At 41.7% G+C, this 25795-nt stretch overlaps 1 protein-coding gene and 2 long non-coding RNA genes across 9 annotated transcripts; 1 reads left to right on the plus strand and 2 right to left on the minus strand.

Annotated features, from left to right (window-relative positions):
• Positions 1–670: 670 nt before the first annotated feature.
• LOC118513573 lies at positions 671–7103 on the minus strand. Its single transcript, XR_004906481.1, has 2 exons — positions 6937–7103; positions 671–4468 (listed from the first exon to the last, which is right to left on the minus strand). It is a non-coding gene; the product is annotated as an uncharacterized LOC118513573 (long non-coding RNA).
• Positions 7104–7861: 758 nt separating this feature from the next.
• LOC118513572 lies at positions 7862–9662 on the plus strand. Its single transcript, XR_004906480.1, has 2 exons — positions 7862–8230; positions 8312–9662. It is a non-coding gene; the product is annotated as an uncharacterized LOC118513572 (long non-coding RNA).
• LOC118513568 (aquaporin AQPcic) lies at positions 9371–20026 on the minus strand. Of its 7 annotated transcripts, none has more exons than XM_036059502.1 (6): positions 19869–20025; positions 10996–11125; positions 10801–10907; positions 10265–10699; positions 10066–10188; positions 9371–9716 (listed from the first exon to the last, which is right to left on the minus strand). In XM_036059502.1, the coding sequence occupies exons 2-6, from the start codon at positions 11072–11074 to the stop codon at positions 9681–9683; spliced, it is 780 nt and encodes a 259-aa protein (XP_035915395.1). In that variant the 5' UTR covers positions 11075–11125; positions 19869–20025; the 3' UTR covers positions 9371–9680. The 7 variants fall into 7 exon arrangements, with proteins under 7 accessions (XP_035915395.1, XP_035915396.1, XP_035915399.1 ...); XM_036059503.1 differs by having other exon boundaries at positions 19403–19958; XM_036059506.1 differs by having other exon boundaries at positions 19579–19874.
• Between the last annotated feature and the right edge of the window lie 5769 nt (positions 20027–25795).

The raw sequence follows: 25795 nt of genomic DNA on the forward strand, positions 1-25795 counted from the left end.
GATCGAGGCCCGTTTAGGATGCCCAGCATCTTTTCTCTTTTCGTGCTGCAAACGTAGTTCAAAGAAACTTCAAGCGGCTTCAATAACATTATCTCTTTAGTAAAACGTGAATAAGTGTCCTAGCTACCTCCTCCAGAGAGTAGTGTGTGCGAGTTCCAGTTATGTTCGGCGTTGAGTGTGAGTGAGAACGACTATAACTATGAAGTGCGCAGGATGCGTTCTTGTCAATCTTGGTAAGTTGTTTACGGGCATGCCTGCCAGGGCAAGCATAGAAAAAGCTCTACGAGCGGTAAGTGACGAACCCGGTATGGTGAATAGTTTAGGCGTAACTTTCACAAGGTGCCGTGAATTTAGAACGAAAGCTGATCAGAAACCATACAACAAAACACGAAACGGTAAAATTGGAGGGAACATTTTGCATGCATCATATTTATAGACGATCTCACTCACCGTAGTCATTGTTTTCCTGGCACTCATTCTCGGTTTACTCACGAGAAAACTTCTTCACAGAGCAAAAAAGATGCTGCGTGTACCGTGTCAAGGCACGATCACCGTCCTTGCAATTGCTGGTGGAATGTCCTGTAGCGTGTACGGCTATGCCAGCCATCTATTCAGGCAAAGGTTTACTCACAACAAGAAGGGCACATATTCTGCAGTATTATTGAATTTGTTTTTTTCCTGGTATTTTTATCTACAAAGTGGTTTTTTTTTACAAAGTGGTAGAATGACAATCCAACGAAGTTTTTTTTTTTAATTACGATCACTTTACGAAAAGAGAAAAGATACTGGATATCCTAAACGGGACTCCATCACAGGCCAATTGACTTGATTCCTCAACTTTTCCGTGTAGGCTATCCAGAAGTCAAAACGCAGACCATTTAAAGGAGTTTGCCATTTTCTTTTGCACATTGCCGCAGATTGAAGCGTTCCTGTGAGGTGTTGTAGCTGACGATCGCAAGGAGGTCGTGTGAAGTGTGATGAATTCGAATATCTTTCGAACGTTGAGAAGTATGCATTCAAATGGATCTATAGTTTTGCTTGTATATTTATATTTATTTGCTCAAATCACAACAATGATAAACGTTAAGTGCCTATGATTCTAATTTAGCTACACAAATACACCCGACGAACATAACGACAGTATCGAACACCACGACGTATGATGAATTGAAACACTAAAGATGCCATTACACAGAAGAAAGCTAGTGCAATGAACCGTAGTAGAAGTGTATGGGGCTATGTGATTTAGCAGGGATGTCGTTCGCTATCTTTAAGAGCCGGTGAAACAAACATAAGACGCTCTTATAAGGAACTAAAGTCGAAACCCAGGAGAAGAGAAGTCCTCATAGGTGGTAAGAAATCAAACCTCTCTGATTTGTTAAGGTAGTGCACGCGTCACGTGCCTCATCATCATCATGTTGGCCTACTCTTTTAAAGAGCACGTCGTCGTGACATGGCAGGAAACTCGATCCCTGGCTGTAGCTTCCCATCGGTGAAGGCACCCGATCTACGACAGGTCTACCTTCACCTGATTCAACCAACGAACTTGCTGTGCTCCCCGACGCCTCGTGTCCTATTGAGGATCGCTGCCGAATACCTTCTTGGCGGGGCATGAGTCCGGTATCCTCATAGCATGCCCCAGCTAATGTATCCTGCCGGTTTTCGCCACCGTCAGGATGTATCACGTACCTATTGATCTTTGAGAAGAAAGGTGATCCTTCCTGTTCTGTTGCTTTGGAAACATTCTTTCTAAAAGGTTACTACACTCTTACAATTTAAATACTGGGACGCTCGCTGTTTCTTTTAAGGCACCTTTTTGTTTTTACCTATCTGCCGTTTATCCCAACAATCCAGGACGTTTAAAAGAAAAAAACTCTTTCCGACACATAATTCGAACCAGCACCGTCACTATGATTACAGGAGCATTTACCAGTATGCCTTTGAGAAGAATGATCGAGTCTTCTGGTCAAATTGATTGCTGTGATGTGATGATTTAGTGTACGAAGTTACTTATTACTATTACGGCCACAGTTTGAACGCGTTCTTAATCTGTCTATCGTGTCACAAACTTTGCTTCCCCGACCGAGCATCCGGTTATTCCACTACAGCTGCCTATCGATCGATCGATAAATGAGGATGCACTTGCATGTCCGATTTGGTTAGCCGTAGCATCACCACAAATGAGAAGTTGGTGGAGTTGGTGCGCAACCGTGTGTGATGTTCCACCCTCGAAATGCATGCTGGTATGTAGAGATGGGTGCGCCTGCCATGCTAAACCGGTCGGCGGGCTCAGAGTACTGAGGAATGTGATCGCGATGTAAGATTTGCATTTTGATGCAAGACACGTTAGCAAATATCGGTCCTGTGGCACAGGGCGTGTGTAGACGTGGACGTTTGAAATGAGTCATATTATTGCCTGCACATTTGCACGGATCGTTCCCTTGCATATATTGATAGGTAGCTGATCATATGGCTGGTAATGCCCTCTGGTGGGAAATGTATGGAATCAATTGCGCAAAAGATTCGAATTGACCGTTATAAGCGGTATAAATGTGGTTGTAAGCGGTCGTCTATCGATCACGAAACACTCGTAGACCGTCTAAATTTAAATTTAACATCGTGTGAGTATGGTTTCATTTTGTACTACTTTACACAAACTGTGATATGCTTCCAAGATGCACACTTACTATTGTGATATCCGCTAGGAAAATTGAACTAATTTTTTCTATTGGCTCCTCCGTTCCTTAGTGAAATTTTATACTGTTTAAAACGATCAGTGCACACTCACACTCTTTTAATTTTGTTTCTCTGGAACGTTAAAGCAATTTTATTTTCTCATCTGATCACTTTGTTTTGGCACGGTGTAAAACGGAGCAGCAAAGTACCGGGCGCCTCCTTTTTATTCCATCTTCAGGAGTACAGTACATCAGTACACATTTCGAGCTATCGAAATTATTGTGTTCGTAGAATTTTAAAATATTTTATTACCTTTTCAAACTGAGATGTTTTCCAAACTAAGAGTTGCAACATGATTTGACGTCTCGTTCGAGCAGTCTCGCATGCAAAATACGCCCGTGTAAAGTCCGTCATTGATAAGATGACCGATAATCGATGTAGACAAACATGAATAAAGCTGTCATTTACAAAACATTGTTGTGTTTTTGTGCGTCTGGTAGAAACGTCAAGCGGTCTGTGCGTTGTTTGTCGCTTGCCGGTAGAACAAATCGTTTCGTGTGGTGGACAGTGATTTTAAATCGTGAGAACGTGATCTTCTATCCTCGTCAGCAATTTAGCAAGACATTATGCGGGAATCGACTACCAGTCAGCAGGGCCATCACGGATCGCGGCAAGCGGTCAATGTGTGCACGACTCACAGTACCACTCTTCCAATAGCGATCGTGCGTCACCTCCGACCGGGTTTGCCACGCAACATTTGACGATGCAAAAATCTGCCCCGCTTGTTCCCAACAGCCGGTCTGACCAATCTAGCATTCATTCAAACCACTCCGAGTGCATTCCGGTTCTAGTGTTGGTCTCAGAATGGTCTTGAATTGTGCGTCAAGTAGTGTGTAGTCGTCACATTTACGATAAAGTGGTGCCCTTTAGTGTACGATTACCCTCTGAATGGATCTTGCTGTGTTCGCAAAAAATGTGCTTCCTGGCAACAAGGTAGCCTTTCACGGCCACCTAGACCTGGCTTGTACGTTCTTCTTCTTCGGTCCTGCCGTATGAAGACTGGCGCCGTTGTCGCCTCCATCACCGGGTCGCCCCTGTTTGTATCAAGATAAAGCATAAGGTGCAGTTGGTTCTGGAATATGCTTCTGTAGTAGGGTGACCATCTGCTGCTCGTCCCTTGGACCGATTGGAAATGTTGAATATTTCGCCATCGCTCAGGGTTCTCTAAGATTTTCATATCGAGGTTATCAGCATGCAACGGATCACTGGTGTCGTAATCCAGCAGCTCCTGGCGAATATCCTGTACACTTGAGACACGCCGGAGACGTAGTGAAGCCCCGAACATGAAGATAATTCTGGAGAAATCCGTGTGGATCTGGACGCATCCTATTTGTGTTTTTGTACCATTTTTTATGTACATATTGTATCGTTGTGTTAATTGCTATTTTAAGAAAAATAAACTGTGAGTGACTATTCAAAACACGTTATATTCTTTTTCTCGTATTATGGTGCCCATTTTCTAGCCTTGTACAAGATTGGATTTTCTCTTAAATCATTTCCAATATTTTTTTTCCCAATACAATATTGGAGGCAGCTCTGCGATACTTCAATGTTGTACCGTTAAAATTTTGTTTGGGGTTCCTATTCTTTACCACATACGTTGGTAAATGTGGAGCCTTCAGCAACTGCTTTCTTACTTTGAGATATCATTAGGAAGCATCGTAAACTGTCGATAAACAGTTGGGTGCAAAGCAAAGCCACCACAACACCACCCAGAAAACGGCCAGTAAATCTGCAACGAAAATCATACGCGACAATTAGAATAACACTCTTTCCAGAGATTTTCCGAAAGGCCTTTCAAACCCAGCTGTTAGGTCGGTGTCGGTAGCTGTCGGTGCAGAATGCAGTTGCAACCGAACATCGCCGTCACACCGATGACGAGTTGCGCGACAAGCGCCACAATGCGCAACTGGTTTATTTTCATTGCAGAAAGCAACCAGCACGAACCGGAACAAAAATTTGAAGCCCGGTGCCTGCCGTACTTGACCGACTGCAGCACCGGCGCATTGTGTACATTGTGCAGCACCGGCGCAGCTGGGCACAGATAACGCATGCATTTCCGGTCACTAACAGACGAATTGATGGGACGGCAAAAACGAAGACAGGTTTTTGCACACGCGAAAAACTAGCTGAACGAAGACAGGTAATGAATGCGATCGATTTCATCCCCGTTGTTGATTGATTGCATGCCGCTGCAGTAGTGTGTTTTGCCATTGAAAAGTGAATTGAAATAGAAGTGATAAATTGAAAGATATTATTACAATTAATCAATTTATCCACCGCCAAGCAGACACGTAACGAGAGCCTTCTTTCTCTTTGTGCCGAAGTCGCATGCTCCACCGAGTCGTGAGTGACACCGAACTTTGTTGGTGCTTCGGGGTTGGTGGGTATCGGGGTAGTCTATAGTGATGAAAAAAAAACTCAGTGGCTGAGTCTTACATCCCCTCCCCACTAAAGTTACTACATTAAGTATACTTTTCTTCTAACTTATTGATATAATTATCATCTCCTCGTACACAGGAGTGACTGCTAGCAAAGGAAGCAGACGCGCAGAGCGGGACCCCTCCACGAGGTTAAAGTACCAAAAAAATGGAAGAAAATAGTAATTGAATTGTTTGTTGGCAATAAAATTAAAATTTATTAACCGGGAGTGAAGAACGCGCTTCTAAAACTCGATAAAACTGCCGCAGTCGGCGCTCTGAAATGAACAACAGGAGTTTTTCAGGCGCTAATCGATTAGCATCGATAGCGTATCATAGCGATGAGTAGCGGAAAGCGCTACACGACCCGATGGTAAGGTGACAACGGTGCCGGTCTTCATACGGCAGGACCGAGGTTCAAGTCCCATCCAGATCGTTCGCCCGTAGTGAGGACTGACCGTAGTGAGGATCCAACTACGTGGTATCATTAAGTCTGGTAAACCGGAAATGGCAGGCATGACCGTAAGAGGTCGTTAGGCCAAAGAGGAAGAGGAAGCTAGAAAAGCTTCCAAAAATCTAAAATCAGCCAAACAGATTTACAAGGTACCTTGTGCCCTTGTCACCAGCACATACAGTGCTGTTACAAATCTCAGTAACAAAAGTAAATTACAGAGCTTTTAATATTAATTGAGTCGTGCTGAACGATCGCTCAAAACATCCTCCCGAAATAAGAAGCCATCCTGGTTGTATGCGTTCTCTGAAGCGTTGAAGTCCTGAGTTGCTAGAAAATATATTAATAACACTGTTGAGATGATGGTAAAACCTGAGTAATCAAACCTCGCTTTTTAGATGTAGAATAGGAGAGAGCAGTTCTGCATCGCACACACACGCACCACACACTCAAAGCAGAACTTATTTGGATGTCGTACGCGCAGTACGCTGGAGGGGGAAGTATTCATTTTATTTTTGAGAGAAAATTAAAACTTTTCGCACAGTGAAAAAGACACTGTGCGCGAACCTAAGCTTCGATAATCTGTTTGTGGGATCCATGGCCGAATGCCTAATGGCTTAGGGTCGTGTCAGTATCTGGTGAAGCGAAGGTTAAAGTAAGTTCATATGATTTTTCCAATGATAACTACCTCAAATGGTAGAGTCCGGAAGAGAATACAGACCAATGTCTTGAGTTAAGATTACATGTTTTCTTCTTCTTTCTTGGCACTACAACCTCGAGAGGTCTCGGCCTGCCATTTCTGGCTTTCTGTGATTTAATTTTACCCTTTGCTACGGTTTGCTAGTCAGCCTAGCGTACGGGAAAGGCGGTTCCGGATGGTCGTTACATTTACAAGATTACATTATGGGCAACAGTAAATAAGAACGCAGTCCACTGAAAGGCTTTCTCAACTTTCTTTGCACAGATTGAAGCGTTCGTATGAAGTATTTTAAGTGGGTATTACAATGGAAATGTAGATTGCTGTATTTACTCAAATATTAACAATGACGAACGTTAACTATAAAAATGTTTACTTGAATCTAACACAATTCCACAAGAAAAATCGGACAAATATCACGACCATAAGGAATGGTTCAATCGATGACTTTATCCACAACACAAGCCGGACGGCAGCTTGTACGAAGCGTACGGTGCAATATGGCTGTACAATTCCAGGAAGTCGATCTTCAAAAGACTAAAAATTGACATCCATTGGAAGCAGTCTAACGATCAAGTCATGGAGTTATATTCTACAGTTGAGCGAACAAGATTACTTTGAGGCACTTTAACCTTATTTCGGCTGTTGGTTCTTCTACTAGAGCTGTAGCTGCTACCCATCACGATCGGATGATGGTGTTGAGGCCCCACAGAGCTGGGAAACTTATGCCCGAAATCATGTGCAAATAGGGGTGAGCCTCTTCCAAGATGCATGGTGTAGAAAATGAATAAGCAAATTGTTCCCTGCCGCCGGTAAGTAACGAATGGAGCAAATATTTGCTTCTATTACACGGTCAATTATCGTGTGTTCAACTCTCACTTTCAACGTTGTTTACATTTGCACAGCAAAATAAACCATTATGTTTGGCTTGTGTCAACTTACTTCATGCACGTTTATACGGATCATTGGCTTTCATCGATTCATCTGATCATTTATCCCTCTGTTGGGAAACCTGTGAAACTACCATTCGGGCGCCTCCTTCAAGATCAATTAGCAGTTACTGGGCGCCTCCTTCTTATATTATTTGTGGTACCTCACCGGAAATTAGATGATCATTTTTAATTTTTGGCTTTTTTTTATTTATTTTTTAGCCATATGCGATGAGTCCTTCCATCTGAAAACATGTGCTAGTAGCAGAGGTCCATATCGTGGGTTACTTACTACTGGCACAATGCTGCTAGCTAAAAGAGCTTTTATTTCTTGCAAAATAATTTAAATTCTATCTTTTACCTTTCTTTCATCCATGCCAAGAATCATTACATTTTGTTTAGGTATGAAATATTCAACGTTTCTAAAAAATCGATGATTCATTTATTTTAAAATATACAATAATAGTTTTAAATATATTTTTTCCATGTGGAGCATTGCAAGAAGTAGTTATTCACAATATTGACAATATTTCGAAATAAATGTGTTTCAATGTACGATTTAGTCGAGACAGATATGTGACTTGACATCTCGTTCGAGCAGTCTCGCTTGCAAAATGCAAACATGTAAAGTCTGCTATTGATAAGATAACCGTTAGAACCGTCGATGTAAAAAAAAAGCATGAATAAAACTGTCTTATGCACGGTGTGATGTTTTTGTGCGTTGTGGTAGAAATGTCAAACGGTTTATGCTCTGTTTGTGATGTTTTTGCTCCTTCCTGGACAGAAGAAAGTGTTTCGTGTGTTGGATAGTGATTTTACAACATGCAAATGTGATTTCCACTTGGTCAGCAACCTTATCGAGAAATCATGATGGAATCGACCATCCAAACTACACCACGGACCACTGCTATCGGTGGATAAGAGTGACATCACAAATACGCCTGCTATCGCGATCGTGCGACATCTCCGATCAGTACGACACCTCCAACCGGTTGCGGTACCAACTTCATCACATTTTCATGTACACCAAAGAATTAGGACTCAACCCTTCTTCTTTTTTTTTTGGTGGCACTACAAGGTCTTGGCCTGCCATTTGTGGCTTTCTGTGACTTGGATTACCGCTGGCAATGTAGTCAGCTCTGTGTACGAGGAGGCGGTCCCGGATGGCATTTGAACTCCGATCCTGCCGTGTGAAGACTGGCTTCGAGGTCGCCTCGGCCACCCCAACTCTATCGGACACAACATTCACAGGTTTGTGGGGCATCATTAGCTGATCACCGATAGGTAGCTGCTAAAAACTTTAAATTTTACGGTACTGTTAATATTCGTTTATTTGTACCACACGATACAATAAGGTTCAAGGAGAAGAAAATGAGGTGCTTCTTAATATAGATTACATAAAAGCATTGGCGGTGGTTCCGGTGGTAGATGTGACAACAGGATTCAAATCCCATCTGGGCCATTCGCCCATAGTGAAGACTATCCAACAATGAGGAATCAACAAGTCTAGTGAGCCAGAAATAGCAGGCATAACCTAAGAGTTCGTTAAGCCAAGAGAAAGAAGCAACGAGTTTCTCACACCAAAAGTAATTGATAAAAAAAAATCTTAAATAGTTGTTTCCACACCCGTATGCGTGATATAAGTTTTAAATGGAAAACACACTAGTTTGAGAATATAGTAAGGCAGCATCAGACAACTAATAGCAAAGTTTTATTTATTTATTTATAATTTTAGTAAGACGGCTTGACGCCGTATCGTCAAATAATAGCAAAGTTTTTACCTATTCAAAAATGTTAATGCAATCTGCGCACAATATTTTCTTTAAACTTTTTTGTTGTTGTAAAAACTTGTTGGTTGGGGCGGTCCGGTGGTCGAGGCGACATCGACGCCGGTCCTCACATGGTAGGACCGGAGTTCAAATTCCAACCGAGACCGCCTCCCCGTACACACGGCCGGCTAGTTTGCTACGGATAGAATCAAGTCACAGAAAGCCAGAAATGGCAGACCGAAACCTTTCAAGGTTGTAGTGCCAAGCAAGCAGAAGATGGGTTTAAGTTTGACGTAATCGAGGGTAAAGCGTCAACCAGCGGTTCGGCATGATACACTAACTAAAAAAAAAGCCAACACACTATCACATCGATTTGTTATACCTATTTTAAAACGTTTATTAACAGTAACTTTGTGATACGCTTGTTTCTTGTGTTTTATATCTCTCGATATACCAAGCTACCAGAAAACGATAGTAAGCGACACGCAGCTTAACTTAAATTTTCCAACCCCGCCCTTGGATTCATTTGACCGTAAACGACACAAAACACGATTGCCTTCGAACGAATCAGCGCATGAGGTCAGTTAGTAAAAACGTACAACATGAAACAACAACCTGTTGCGGCGGACACATTACGTAGATGAGCTTGCAGGAAAAAAACTATGGACGAACCAGGCGTTAGACCATTTCGTGCTTGCCATCCAGCCGACGCATCTAGAAGAAGGGGTTAAAAAGAGGATAAGTGTTTGGTTTCTTTTTAACATTGCATTGTAGCTATGTAGATGAATAGCAGATGAGGTGAATGAATGAACTGAAACTAGAAATAAAAACAAACTAATAAATAATGAGTTTAATTAAACGATAAAAATCAATAAAACTGTACAACAACACTTTAAAACAATAAAACATAAAATAGGACAACAACATAAACAAAAAACCGTGAAGTTGATGAGATCGTGATCGTGGTAGTGATCGGTTCTGCGGTTGTGAGCACGCTACCGACGCCTTAGGTAGTGATAACGGATTCTTCCAGCGCGGCATGTTTCATCAAATTTAGCATTACCTCCTTGTCGTCGGCGGTGGTTCGATAGCGCTCGGAAGCATCGCTAACGGTCGGTGCTTTGAACAGCTGGGTGTAAAGCAACGCCGCCACAACACCACCCAGAATCGGTCCAGCCCAGTAGATCTGAAAAGCAAGTCGTAAGCGACGATTAGAATAACTCTCTTCTAATAGGTTTTTTTATCCCGAAAACTCCACTTACCCAATGATGTGCCCAGCTGTCGGTCACGAATGCAGTTCCGAACGAGCGGGCCGGATTCATGCTCGAACCGGTGTACTCGACCACACCCAAATGACCCAGACTAACCGTGAGACCGATGGCGAGCGGAGCGACAAAGCGGGAATCGGGTTTATTATCATCGCAGACACCGAACACACACAGCACCAGCACGAATCCGAGGAAGAATTCGAAGCCCAGTCCCTGCAGGTCCGTAACGCCATCCTTCAGGCCCGTGTTACCCAACCCGTTATGGTAGCTTTTCGGTATCAGCACGTCGAGCGTTGTTGTGGCGGCAACGGCACCGGCACACTGTGCGACGACGTACAGCAGAGCACGGATGACGCTCACTTTGCCGGCGGCCAACATTCCAGCGGTGACAGCGGGATTGATGTGACCACCGCTAATGTGACCGATCGACTGAAATGTGGAACCGGGAACAAAAACAAAATGCAAATCATGCTCTGGTCAGACTCATTTCTGTTAATTATTTATGTCTGCTTCTTGTCCGTAACGCTTACCATGACGACCATAAATACACTCAGACCGAAGGCGAGGGAGATCAACGTTTTATCGCCATTCGCGTGGGTACATGCGGCACAGGCGAAAAAGTTTAATATGAAAATACCTTCAATGCAACAACAAAAAACAACGAGAAAAGATGAAAAGCATTATTATTGACAGTAAAATCGGTCTTGCATTTTTTTTAAACTTACCAACAAACTCTGCAAGCAACGCCCGCCAAAGTCCACTGGATTTGTTCGACAACTCTTCCGTTCCAAGATTGTAACCCATTGCTAGTATTTGTTCCGTTTAGCGGTTCTGTGTTTTAAAGTGTTGAATAATCTGAAAAAATAGATTTTAAGGTAGAAAACATTTTAGTAATACTTTAAATGCAAACTTTGATGCCGTTGGAAAAATTTGAATTTGTCTGTTTGATGCCATGCAAATTGCATACTGCATCCGAGGCTTCGTGCTTGTGCGATTTCACGCTAGAGGGCGATACATTAGCGCAGTGGACGCGAGCAAATACGAAGCTTCGGAGGAAGCTGGACTGTACTCGCTCACTCATTGTCCTCACTCATTGGTGCTTGAAAATTATGTACTTGATAGAACTGGACTATTATGGATTTTTTAATCAAACAGTGGAAATATCACCAACTAACATAACTCAGAGATTTACGACCGATAAACTGACAGTGCGGCTTACCATAGCTTTCGTAGCTAGGGAAGATTGCATACACCAATTGCATTGCATATATTGCATACATTGCAGCGTACGGTGAACGCCAGTGATGTCAAACTCCTGTACTCCTCACATGCGGTGGTGACAATACGGCATCGGGCCGTCATATTTAATAAATAAAATAAAATAAACTAACTTTGGCGATGTGTACGGCATATTTTTTCAATCTTAACATTTACTTCCATTTCGGTCTAATATGTCCATGCCTGCCACCGAAAGACTTGTTTTGTTTTTTTTTTATAATACTGCAAGTTCTTGAGCAGAAGGATTAAAATCATGGTGTAGTAATTTTATATTGTCCGTTAAAAATTTTAATCACATTTTTAGAAAAACGCTATTCATACTTCTAAGTTCCTGTTAGTTAATTTTTTTGCAGAAATATTGAGCAAAAAAATACTAACAAGCATATCGGAAATGAAAATTTTGATTTTCTTCATCAATCAGCAAATTAATGTTTAAAAACTATTATTATTACAAAAAGTAATTGAGAATAAGTCAAATAAATGCATGTAGAAAATCTGAAAAATCGTAAAAAACCTGAGGACGAAACACATTTAAAGCACTATCAAAAATCCATGAGAAAGCGTTCCCAATGATCGATTCTGCTCGCACTAGTGTAACATGATCGAAATGTTGTAAATTCACTCGCGATCAGTACGCACTTATTAGCATTTTCGCTATCGCTTGGCGTTGTTGACTACCAAAACCAAACGTACAAGGCGTTTGAATGCACTCGTCGCACATGTAGATGTAACGAAGACACTTCACAAATGGCTACTCATTATGTCCTTGATGAGGGGTGGGTGCAGGGGTGTAAGATGCAGGCATTGGCACACAAAGAGAAGACTACCTGATGATCTTCAATGTCAGCCGGCACTGTTGCACTGTAGGGTCAGCGTGGTGATGCATTTGGAATGATAATTTACGTTGCACCCGATCGGGGCGCAACTTACATCCGAAGTTGGAAAGTGTGGACAACACGCAGCCACGTTTACTTTTACTGTCACACCGGTTTTGCTGCTCCAAATAAGCGTTGAAGGCAGAGCGTTATTTGCCTTTTTCTACCTGATTAGGTTGTTTATTCGAAAATAGTATTTATGTTTAAAATAGGGGTTTGTCTTTTTGTTATTTCATCCATTCAAGGTAACTTTAGACTAGTTTTAACACATGATAAGTTTACTTTAACGGTCGGGTGACGCTTAACCGCATCACTAAAGTCACCACTTTAACCATGATTGATTGACATGCTCCCTCTCTATCTATTGGCCGAGAACACGAGGTTCCGGTCCAGCGATTTTTATCAAACAATGATTAATGTTTCAATAAAGCGATACCAATTGTCGCGCCATTTTTTTTGTTCGCGAGAGCCATAAACTTCCTCGGAATGTCACTCTCTCTCTCTCTCTCTCTCTCTCGCTGATGGATACGGCGTTACAACGTTGCAATGTCATCGCTGAGATGCAGCTGGTGCAGTGTACGATTACTTAATTGCACACTATGCTCACTGCTGGCAGGTCCGGACGATCCGGAAGCTTTTGTATGACGATAATACGAACATTTGTGGGCCAACGGCCAGCCTCACCTTCCCTTTGGCTGAGAGTGGTTTGATAAATGGTAGGCTAATTGTGCCTTTCCGTTTTCCCCACCTCACTGCCAGCGCCAATGTGAATGTCATTCGGGTGCAAATTGCACTCGCGCCTCGCACTTCGGTGGGAGATGCATTGCATGATGGTCACAATAGTTGACCTTTCGCGGTGGCGCGCCAAGCGTTTGAACGCGCCAGAGAAATTCATCAGCATGTTAGCCATCAGCATCGTAAAGCAGCATTCGCAATTTAAATCTATTGTTAGGCTTGAAAAATCAAATTAAAGTAAATAAAGAACTTTACTGCTGGAAGCAAACGAAACGGTCGCAACAAATGATGCTGCCTGCTTTTAAATGTGACGGACAGAAAACATTTGTGCCTAATTATGTGAAAACCGCACACGCGAAAGATCACTATCTCGCGCACACGCAAGCTCGGTTTCAAACACTCGGTATGTTATCTTTGCCATTTAAATTGCCACTCGTTTTTTTTTTTTACGATGGGATTAGCTGCATCGCACCGTGCATCGTGTCAATTGCTATTTAAGCGTTGCGTCTACAATAGCAATCCACCCGCGGAAAGAGGCCATCCTCGATTCCCACTAGCTTTCCTGCACCCATCCACACAATTCTGCCTGCATATAGTTTGTTGTTTAATGCATTCGTAGCTGGGTAGGCAGAGCTAAGTAATTAATTAGAATCTGCAAACACTCGGCTGGAAGTAGTGCGCGCCATACAACGAAACCTGTGTAGGTGTACGTTTGCACACGGAAAACAATCGATAAGCCACAAAGGTGAGAAGGGTGAGGCGGGTGAGCAGCAGAAAATGTGTAACAAATATTTCGTTTCCCCGTGCTTCAAACGTTCTCGCCCCCTGACGACGTAACGCAGCCCGTTAGAGGGAAGCAAAGAAAAAACTCAACGAGCGTTAAGCGAGGAACCCGCTTGTTGTGACGCGTGTCCAATTTACTGGGGAGGAATGAAACATTTGTTAAAGAGGGACAAGTTGCAATCCAAGAACCTGCTCGGAGTCGTATTTCGTGCGGTTTCTCGGTACCAAACACCGCAAAGTTTCATGAATTGTGTATTGCAATGAGAGTACGCGTAGTACTAGAAACTTTCGATACGTAGGATCACAGCATAATTTCGTTTCTCTTGATTGATTAACCTCCAAAAACGTGGTATGTGTTGTTTATGCAAATTTCGGGCTTGATCATATTTCATTCTTCCCTCGATTAGGGTTTGGACAGCTGTCTATCCATCTACCCAGAACTGATCGAATGATGCAAGCAGCAACATTCCTACGGTCACGTGCCTTCGGTTTTTGGGGGAGAGTTGGGGATTATCTTTATTCGTCAGACAAAACTCCTCCTCGCAGCTCCTCCGATTATATGGTTGGTAAGCAGCAGTGTTACTTCGTTTGGCGATTGTAAAATTAATTCTTTAAGTCTACCTTTGAGAATGGCTTTGGGATCTTGATTCTACTTTAAAATTAATCAACAAATTAAAAATCTTATGTGGATATATTCTTTGTAGGCTACGTCTTTGAATACATCAGAGCAAAATCTAGGCATAGTGTTTCTGCAATTTAATATGCAAATAGTAAACCAAACACTCATTAACACAGATAGTACCGTACTCGATGAAAGGCCCTGACTTGCTGCTAAAGGACACCTCATCACAGCGTACTCAGCAAATACCCAATGGCAATTACCGTACCTAGCAGCTAAGGAATTATGTGCTGGACTTATCCCAGCTTGTGCAATTACATCCTAACCCACACCTTTGCAGTTAGTTGCTATCAATCCCACAAATGACTAATACGTGTCAACCGGATGAAGGAATCATTTTACGATCAAAACAATCAAATTGACCGCTCGTTCGTGATTATCATTGTTGTTTTTCTGCCAATCGTGATGTGATTCAATGGTGCGTTTGAGCAACATTCCATGTTGGCGGGGTATCGGTCGGTACCTTGTGTTTTTTTTTCCATCCCGGGGAATGGTGTTGATTCAACCAGCAACAAGCATTTATTGCATGCTGCTAAGTGCAACAAAATAATCACTGATGGAAGATGACGTGTTGAGCAGTTCCTTGCATAAAAACAATCCATATTTGTACAGAACAATTCCTGGCTTTTTTTAATTAAATACAGTGCAGTTAAATACTTTACTCATCTACGGAGCTATTAAATATAGTAGGTAAACTTCACTAGCCGTACACGTGATTGTGATGCCGAACCGATCCAAACCACTACTACTACACTACTTTTAGTCAGAATATCATTCCCGTAAAGAGATACGAATTTAAGTCCGTTTCTCGCACTACAACCTCGGGAGGGTTTGCCCAAAACCGATTTCCTTGACTTAGTTTTATTCATAGCGGAAGGAAATCCAGTGGAGAACGGGAGAACAAAATGGTTTGAAATAGCGATTTTGTTGTCTGAGTAATAGGTCCAATAACTTATTTCATTCTTGAAGCCTGGACCATTTTTCTCCTGATAACCCGTTTTATATTTGGACCCGAAGATCAATATTTTAAGTGATTTTTTTGTTTTATATGAATACCTTTTAATTAATTTTAACTACAAATAAAGACTTTCCATAGAAATATGAACAGGCTGCCTCTCAAAAATCAAATAGTTTAAGTCCGATTTAAAATCGAAATAAGCCAGCCCTTAGAATATTTGAAAGGTTTCCGTTACGTTTCAATAATCTTTAACATTTGACAACACATTATTTTGTCAATTTTACATAAAAAATTCTTTGTTTGTTCCTACTTCCATTATAAACCTAAAAATAAAAAATTAATATTCATCACCCTTCATTTTCTTACACCAATCACCTTCATCCGCACGAACGATTCACCTTACTCTCCATCCGCTGGTTATAAAACAATTAAATATTGCTAAGTTTCTGTATCACGAAAACAGTAAAAATCACCTCCAATCCAGCCTGACTGACCCCTGTCAATTTTTCAATGAGTAATCATTAGTCGACTATTAACCCACGAACGGTGCGAACCGGGATCGGCAGATTATTTCGTATGCATCCGAATCACACCTGCGTGATGAATCACGGGCCCTGATCGCGGATGAACCGCTTTCCTACGAACGAATTCTTCCACCCGTCTATTCTACCCTTTTTCGCGTGGTCGGTCAGGGTTTGGCCGGAGCGAAGACTAATCATCTTCTACGCATACACCGTGCTACTTTGGCTGCCTACGATTATTACGTTTAGAAGTGAGGAACAGATCTGGAGATCACAGTTCCAACTGGGCGGACCTATTTTGCCAGAGCGCAACGAACCTGCTCGCTGTATGATGTAGAACGAATCTTAACAAGCGGTACCGAAGTTAATCAGCCATTCCGACCAGATGGCGTCCGTCTGTCCGCCGTTGCCGTTAGCCGGAACGGAAGTGTCCATTGCTTTACGGGATTCGGTTCTAAACGAGGGGGAAAACCCGCATCTTCGCTGTCTTCGTCCTGACATTTTGTAGGTTACTTAACCGAGCACAAGTCAGTGCCGGCGTTCGTATTACCGGGCCTGGCGTTGTTGATCTAGCAGTCTAGCAACTGTCAACGCCTCATGCCACACGAAGCGGACAATAATAATTCAACCACCCTCGCGACACCGCAACAAGGTCGCCAGTCCCTCCCGTTCCGGCGTACTCCGAAGTGTCGTACGTTTTTACGATTGTTTTCAATTCTTCCATCCAGCTCGACCTGTCTAGCTGTTCTGTATGCGCGGAGAGGAGTCGCTAATTTTTACCGCATGCACACAAGGCTGTTAAATCATGCGCTCGGACGTGTGTTCCGTTTTGTTGTCCGTCCTCTTCCTCCGAGTTAGTCTATAGCGACAGGTGAGAGATAATGTTTTCGATAGCTTAAATAGGTTTGTAATTACCAATGCTACCCTGCGGCATGTACATCGACCGCCTGGAGTGTAAAGTGTTTAAAATTTGACACACACACAAATGGACACGTACGATGTAAGGCTAATGGAACAAGCTGAATCACACGCCCAACTTCCCCCAAAGAGACACGGCTAATCATCTACCATCTAGACGTTGCGAATGTCGGTAGAAATTGTGCGTGATAAAAGTCGACCGGGGCATGATTTGCAAATGTGCAAAATTGTTTACTCCACGCACATGGTTTGCATTCTGGCACGATCACATTTGTTGGCATTACATGCCTGTGATTGTGCAATTTAGCCCGATCATTGTGAGGTTGCATTAGCGCTTGCAACGATCACAAGATCGATGGTGGAAAGAGTTGTTTTTGGGGAAGGAAGGAAGGAAAATTCTGTTTCCCTTTCCACTCGCAAACTGTGCCTCGCGAGTTGAGGTTGGGAAGGGACGGATATGTTTAAGCGTTAATGAACCTCGGAAGATTTTACTGAGCTGACTTTGAACTGTTAATAAATTGTGCCACCGCGTTGGTACGAACGTCTCATAGCAACCCGGTTCAGCATGAGCAATTGGAAGGGATCGGATCGGATTGTTTACGGTGCTCGATGTTTATCGAATGGTTGTTTATGAAATGTGAGTTCAGAAGAGGAACTAATGGAACCTCTCGCTCTCTCGCTTACAAACCGCGTACGTTACTAAGGACTTTTATTAAAAACATATTAAGACATAGGAATGTCTGTAGCTTGTGATAAAGTTTAGGTGGATAAATGGATATCAATTTCTACATCTGAGCCTACATTTTTGAACGAACTATAAGCAAACATCCGGAGTGAGATCTGTGTTTGTTCTCTTGCCATACTACATTTAGATTCGATGGAAACGCTTCTCTTTAAATTATTAAATGTAATCAAACAGTGATAAGTTCTGCTTCGAGTTTTTAAATTTAAAATTGTCACAACAATCTTATCAGTTTTGTCAATAAATCTGAGGCCATGTTACCGGCAATAATTATATTTATCTTTCGTTGAATGATGTTTATAGAGCTGTTATTTTTTTCAAGTATTTTTCTTTTAATTTTTAAAACATTGATTTTAAAATTAGGATATAAAAGTTAAGGTTTTCCGTAAGTAGCCTACAAAACATCATGTAATTTAAAGAAGCAAAGAGATATTCAACAATTAAACCCTTCTGCACAGAATATTCTTCTCAACCGAATCCTCCTAACTAATTTGTTTAAAAAAATCCTGGTGGCAGTGTTTAAGCCAACAAAAAGTACGGCACAGAAACAAAGGCAGGATGTGCGGGCATTTAGCGGGTGGCAGCAATGAAGCAATGATTTAATAAATCGGTCAGCTTCGTTACACCGGGCCACTTGTCCGAGAATCCTGTGCGGGCGTTGCAAATCACTTCAAGTGACACTCGAGAGGTGGACCGGAGTGTACAAATCTGACCGTGCGGTGCCGACAGCAGCAGCAACAGAAACGCGCGCACACAAAACACCCAACCACTAACAAAATGATGCGCGTGCGTGGTCGCGGCCCAAGTGGATGTACAATAATGACCAGCACACGGGTCATTCAGTTTTGTGAGAAGTGGTATTCCCTCTGTGCGTATTTCGTGTTGTTGGATTGCTCACTTTCGTTAATATTTTCATTCTTCGTGGCTGTTTTTCTTTCCGCCTTGATTCCGCTTTAACACGATGCTAAAGATATCACTGTCGGACTGTGTTTTTTTGGGTAATGTTTCATTAGCGTGGTTGTTCTCTTGAAATGAGTTATGAGTTGTATTGATTAATGTCGGTTGATGAGGTTATGCCAATTTTAAACCTTACGGAAATAAGTAGGTAATTGGAACGAGGTGCAACAAAACACGCGCTGCCATTTCTCTGTCGAGAGGGATTTAAATTGCTTCTTTAAATTTTTTAAAAAATGTGTCAAAAAATACACGCCATACGCCTACACTTCGATCGTATATTAAAGACGAAATTGTGCAGGAGCTCGCTCGTTACGCAGTGAAAAAAAGAACGATGGCGCCTGTGCGACGTGACAATAACAGGGTTTCTTAAGTGCAAGGAATTAGCGCCTGATTTAAGTCAATCCTCTTAATCAGTGATCGGCAAAGCGCTCTAATTCCTATCGAAGCCATGTCATACACACGACCAAGTGTGTGTGTGCGTCACTTATCTGCTTCAAGCAATACTCGTAACCATTTTATTGATTTATTATCAATTTAAAAATTCTCAAAATCGATTATTTCTTTTGGCGGTACTCATCAGTTTTCGGGTCACAAATTTACAGATCACATCACTAAAAAACTAAAAAAAACCCTCGTACCTCGTACTAAAAAAAAAACCCTCGTATCACTTTTATGCACATACATACCGGCAGTCAATCAATCTAACGAGCGAACAACGACCTTTAGTCTGGTGCGACGATAATGAGCCGTTTCGGGCGTCACTACGTATTGGCAGTAGCAAATATGGAGTTTCAAAATCGGACGCCGGTCACACTATGCTTTACGCTCCAGATACATACACACAAATACGTTAAATGTTCACCTTACAAAAGGGTGCAGGTACAGACGGGAGACCGAGAGATTCGTTGCTAATTGTTGCCCTGCGCTGGGTAAAAACACTCCGGTACGATAAAACCGTCTACAATGCTAGAAACTCAACGGAAAACTATGATGATGATGGTACTATCGGTTGCAACGTACTGGACTGACAAATTGTTTCCCAGCAGAGTGTTCCAGTTTCACGGGCGCAGTATGTTCTGATAAGCGACGAAGCACTAGATAACACAGCGAGAAGCGACGACAATACGTTGTCCCCCCGAAGGATGTGCGTACCTTTTTGTCTATCGGGTAGAAGGCTAGCTACACGCACCACACGGTTGACCGCAGGAACAGAAACGATGCTTTCCGCACGGAAGATCAACTTCAAATGACCTGACGAGTGGTACAGCATAACGTAAAATCGTGATCGTACGCACTGACGATCGCGCGAGATCGTACTCATCGTTTGCAAAGCGAAAGGAAGCGCGAGAGAGAGAGAGAGAGAGAGAGCACAACCACGCGTGAGTTCTCTTTTCTGGTATGGTTAGTTTCAATAGCGGACTACTGCGAAGGAGTCCAATTGAGCAATGGGCAGGAAAGGGTCACGATAAACATGATAATCGTTTAAAAATAGTAGCATAATTACCACATATCATAAAATTTAGAGAACATACGGCACATTTTCTTACATTGTGTCCGTACACAACATAAATCCACGAAACAGCGGCTTGAATGGTGTTGCTTAGCTTGTTTGAAGTAAACCGTTTGGATATCATTTTTTTGTAGCTTGAAAATGTGTCAAATTCAACAATAAATTCATTGCTTTCTTTAAATAAAGTGATGAATCGTTAAATAAACGGGTTTAATTAATTAAATGAAAATTACACGATACCTTCATGTACTAAAGAAACAACTTAAATGAATTAATAATTAAACACAAGGAGAACATCAACGTACGTAATCGATTTGGCAAATATTAGCAATAGTTGCAGAGCACTTCATACTAGTCACACCAGTCAACGAGCATCCACTTCAACACACACACACACAGCATTAGAGATTCAACTCGACTTTCTGAAGATAAAGTCGCCTCAAGGGTGTATTAAGCGCTCTTTTTGATTAAGTGATTATCTTACAAATCCATTATGTTTTCTATAACCATGTATTTATTATCAAAAACATTTATTAGAGAGCGATTTTAGAGTGAATCAATATAAAGCGAGCAAATCGGTTAAGGGAGTGCGCCTAAATGTATGCAATATCCATACACATCTGAAATGCTGCACACTGGCTCTATCGATTTCAATTCGATCGGGATTATCTATACCCGCAATTTTTATAGCCCTCATTCAACTACTATCTTTCGAAATCCATCCCAATCAAGTGCCGTAATTTCAGAATCTCTGGTTTACGTACCGACTCTCCCTTATACCGTCTTCCGGCACGTGCTTAATTGCTGGCGCTTGTTAGTTTATCTTATCAACTCAATTGCTGCACCGATTGCTGGGCTGCGTGAATCTGTGTCATCATAAAACTCGTGGCAAGGTAATATAGCACGCGTATCACTTACATACATGCATGCCTGAAGGGGTTGAGACGAAAACAACATTGCTACCAGAAAGCATTTATGTATTTTTAGCATTTCGATTTGTGCTGTTCCTATGTTTTTTCTTCGGGAGGTTTGTTTTTAATGGAGCTTCTGCCACCTACGGTGCGATTGCTGAAACTGCGCATCTAGTTTGCTAGTGTGTTGGCTCCGTTAGAGGTCGCAGGACTTAAAAGGAAGCTCGGCTTCTCACGCTAGCACGCGTTCACTGAATTGTCCTTGCTCTACTTAACAGTGATGATTCATTTACAATTTTTATTTTTAAATTACTTCAAATGCAACTTCGTAAAAAACATCATTAAAAACGGGTGCGTGACAAATCTATGCAGTACGAACTGTCGAAACAGTACGATTCATCATTTATTAAAATATGGTTGAAAGAAAAAACAGAGAGAGAGAAAGAGTGATGGAAACGCAACAGGAAAGCAATACCGCTGCAGGACACGATCGCTTGCAGGTTATGGAGGTAAAAATATCATCAAGCTCCAGTGTGCAATGGTAATGACTTGACAAATTATGGCAATTAAATTTCCTAATTATTTGTATGCCAATCGTGTAGGGAGCTCGACTGGAGAAGCTTCTTGTTGATTATCCGGATATGTGTAAGAGCTGTGGTGAGATCATGTTAAGGGAATGTTCCTACTGTAGGGTTTTTTTTTACCAATTAGTAATATTTGATGAATCATTCCTTTCTAATATGTTTTTGTCGTTTGTTGCCATTGAAATGAGACTAATAAAAATAATTATTAAAGTGTGTGAATGCTTAAAATAATGTATTTAAGTTTCTAAAGTTGCTGTTAAGAAGCATTATGAAAAATAATCTCCCAATTTTATTGGATGGAAGTAAATTCAATTAGTGCTTCATAAACAATATAAAAACGTTTTATTTTGTCATCATTTGAATAAGTAAGGCAGTTTGAGGTATGTAACGCTGTGTAACACCAAACGTCTCTCATCTCAAGAAAACATTAATCAATTATGAAACTACTCACATCCAGTTAACTGATAAGCAAGCTCGCTTAAACCGCTCATAACCAATAATTAATGTCCTTCCTACAAGCAAGAACAGCGTCATCAACCGATCACTTTGTATTCTGATTGCATCACATAAAACAAGATTGGCTCTAGAATATATCTACTGCTGTTGCTCCTGCTCACGATCAGCACAACCACCGGTATCATCTTACGGTGCAAGGAGCTGGAGCAGATCGCCACCCGCTGGAATAAATTAAGCCCATCAAACATTTACCTAAGCCCATAATTAATATTCCAATCTACGTAAGCATGCAAATATGGTCCTCGCACCGGTGCCGTGCGGTGAGATGATAAAAGAAGGAAGCAGCTGCCCATAGGGTGGCTTTGCAGTGTGGTTATTTGATAACGCTCAAACACGACCAATAATTGCCTACATAATTGTTGTCTCCGCAAGATAAAACCGGGCATCGCTTATTCCTTTTGTGGTTCCGACATTCCTTCGACGTCATGCGATCGCATGATTTTTCGCGATGCGCTGTGATGTCTTTCCGATGATCGGTGGTAGCCAGCCACCACAAACTAGTGACTTCTATTTTCGCTGACCCCCCCCCCCCCCCCGATCGTTAGTGGGCGCGCGCTTTTGTTACGGGGTGACGAAGATGGACAGCAGAATGAGATGTTCTCTATTCTATTTCCCTATAAATTCGTGCCATTACCGTGGGCGGGTTTTCCCCCCGGCTTGGTGGAGAAAGCGGAATGAATAGGAATCGGTTTGTCATCCTCTTGCAATGGCGGAAGGATTATCGGAAGTGTGTCGAGCATTGTTTTTTTTTTTCGTTCAAAGCTGCAATTATTTTACAATCTTTCCATATGAGTAAACAGAGCATGAGATCACTGCAAAACAGGCGCGCATTCTGATTAATCTCCAGTTCGTGTGCAATCAATTGCTAATTTTGAGCTTCCATCTTGCACTAGGAATTCTGGGTGCAAAAAATCTAAAAAAAATAATTCAACATCATTTCGTTCCATCATTTTTACACACGTTAATGCACTTTAATGCGATAAATGTAATTAAAAGCTCATATATTGTGAGCACGTGTTCTGCACCATCGTTTAGCGCTATTTGCATCGTGGCAGCAATACGGTGCTGACGAAACGACGGACCGTTGGACTAATCAATGAGATAAATGCTCTTTTATTTGTTAGGCGGTCTGGAGTTTGGTGAAGCGGCCGACAAACAATTCAGGCCACCTAAGGAATGCAGGCGCCCGGGTTTTGCGATAAGGAAATAACAATGCGTAAGGGTGTTTTTTTTCGTGCTGTTTCATTTGGTCACACACCTTACTGCATGATCGCTATGGGATAAGTGTGCAGTTTACGCAATTGAACATTTAAAATGAGTACAAAAAACGAGCACGTGAAATGAAAGGGGGGAAAACATGCCGGAATAATAAACCCCAAACCCATCCTCAGAAGCATCCCATAGCAGCAATCAACACACGTACACATGTGGGGTGGGAAAAACTGTGATAAACCCTACACTACAGATGGAAACTATTAGTTTCGTTTGCCAAGAAATGGATCTCCGAGGAATGTTACTCTTAAAAACGATCTCCTCATATATTCACGAGGGGCACAACATTTGACATGCTGATGCTTATTATTATCCCCAAACTATGCCCTTGAAGGTTAACGATCGAGACATGTTCGAAAGCGTTTGGGAAGAAATGTCTGTTTGTCGTATCCCGCGAACCGCTCTACTGTGAAGATTTGATAGTTTCATGTTTTTTGGCAGACAACTACTATTCTAAAAAACGCTTCAACAAAACACCATCTGCTTACGTTCGCGGACCTCGGTTAACAGACGCGACGTTTCGAAAAATGGAGCACACTAGCCCTGTACAGCGTGGGGTACTATAAATTGTCGGCAGTAATTAAATGCTAGAGCTGCCAAACGTAGACTGACGATGGACATTGTAAAGTATACGAGCGCCATCATTTATTCGAGTGCATAGCTGTGCCGACAAAAGATGTGGATGCTGGCGCGTTTATCATCCACGTTCGTCATCTACACTGTGGTCAGCAAGAATGTTCTGCTGTAAATTGTTTAGGAGTGTCTGCGCTCATGTTTGTTGAAGGTAACTTGCTGAAAAAATTCGCCTTCCACGCCTTCCTTCAAAATAAGATTAGAGATGGGAAATTTATGAAGGTATTTGTAAGCAAAATAGTACGAGTAAATGAATAAAGAAACAATTGTCTACGGATATACGATGGCCCGCCGGACACGATCTCACGTGTTGCAAACAGCTGTCTATGTTAAATGGATGCTCCTCACGTATCGAGTCGTCACATAACCTTTATGATTTACTGTACAACGTTACATTTGGCTAAAGTCCAATTAGAATGGAACAATACGGATTTGTATTTCTTAAAAGTATAGTAAATAAAGTAGATGAAAAAGTACACCAAAGTAATCCATTCGCAACAATACACGGACAGGAAACAGCCAAACGATCGAGCAGGAGATGTAAAAATAAACGATCGTAATTGCTTCGAACGTCTTTTCCTTCTGCTTATGCTTCTTCTTTCTATGTATGTGTCGCGACGTGTCGTATAAATAATAATAAAACGGCATCAACAAAACACCCTTACGAGATTATAAAAAAAAACCTAAATATCGTTGAAATACGATACGCCTCATCAACAAACCATCCCGTGCCACCCTTCTTATGATAATATAATTCTTTGATCGCTCATTTAAATAAGCAGCTCGTGTGTGTTTGGGGGGGTCGGGTCGCTCATCGTCTTCAGCTGTTATGCAATATTTTGTCTCGTTTCGGTTGGTGCGAACAGCGTCACGAAACGATCATCCCCTCGTGTTAATCGGTGGCCAATTTCAACTCTCAGCAAGTGGTTTTGAAAGGGCTTTGCTTTCATTGTGTGTGTATTAGAGGAAACAGATGTCAACAATGTGATAGATAAAATGAAAGAGGCGAATGAATTAGATAAAAATTTGAATTTTTGTTTGGCAGCGCCTAAAGGTATGCTATTTTAGTTGAAATTATAATACACTATAATTATAATATCATAAGGGAATCACAAAATCTTCGAAATAAGCAACATATTTAACAAAATCTTCAATAAGTATAGTTAATGATGTTTCAATCATCCTAATTTTTTACGATAAATATCGTTTTAGTTTGATTTTCTTGTTATTCTTTTATTGCTTCTATTAAAGGCCGAAAGCCTTCTTTAATAGGATTTTATCTTGTTATTTTAATCCTTGCAAATAACACTTATCACCATAAAAATCTTTCTGTTTTTCAGCATTTTTAATAGTCCTTAGACTATCACATGTGTTTATTACAACAAAGTGAAACGTCCATGGAACGTTCTGGCTCTAAGGCTAGCATTTAGTCGCATATATTCCGACTCATTGATTTATTGCCCGCTCATCTTAAGCACCTTCCCCGAAGCTAATTAAAAAAATTTCTCTACAAACTTCTGATGTACTTGCAACACGATCCTTGGCCATGCAGGCAAACCAAACGATGGCCAAAACATCAATATCGGAAGTCAATCGCCAGTAGGAAGACAAAACGACCGAACGACAGCGACGCACACACGCTCTGCCAGCGGG

Source organism: Anopheles stephensi, chromosome 3, assembly GCF_013141755.1.
Source record: "Anopheles stephensi strain Indian chromosome 3, UCI_ANSTEP_V1.0, whole genome shotgun sequence".
In the NCBI taxonomy this organism is placed as follows: Eukaryota; Metazoa; Arthropoda; class Insecta; order Diptera; family Culicidae; genus Anopheles; species Anopheles stephensi.

Bases quoted from the DNA above. Each gene is read 5' to 3' on its own strand.
- LOC118513568 (XM_036059498.1), bottom strand. From the start codon at position 11,074: ATGGGTTACAATCTTGGAACGGAAGAGTTGTCGAACAAATCCAGTGGA. The intron at 10,700-10,800 runs GTAAGCGTTACG...TCCACATTTCAG, and splicing joins GTGTATTTATGGTCGTCATG to TCGATCGGTCACATTAGCGG. The intron at 10,189-10,264 runs GTAAGTGGAGTT...CTTGCTTTTCAG, and splicing joins ACAGCTGGGCACATCATTGG to ATCTACTGGGCTGGACCGAT.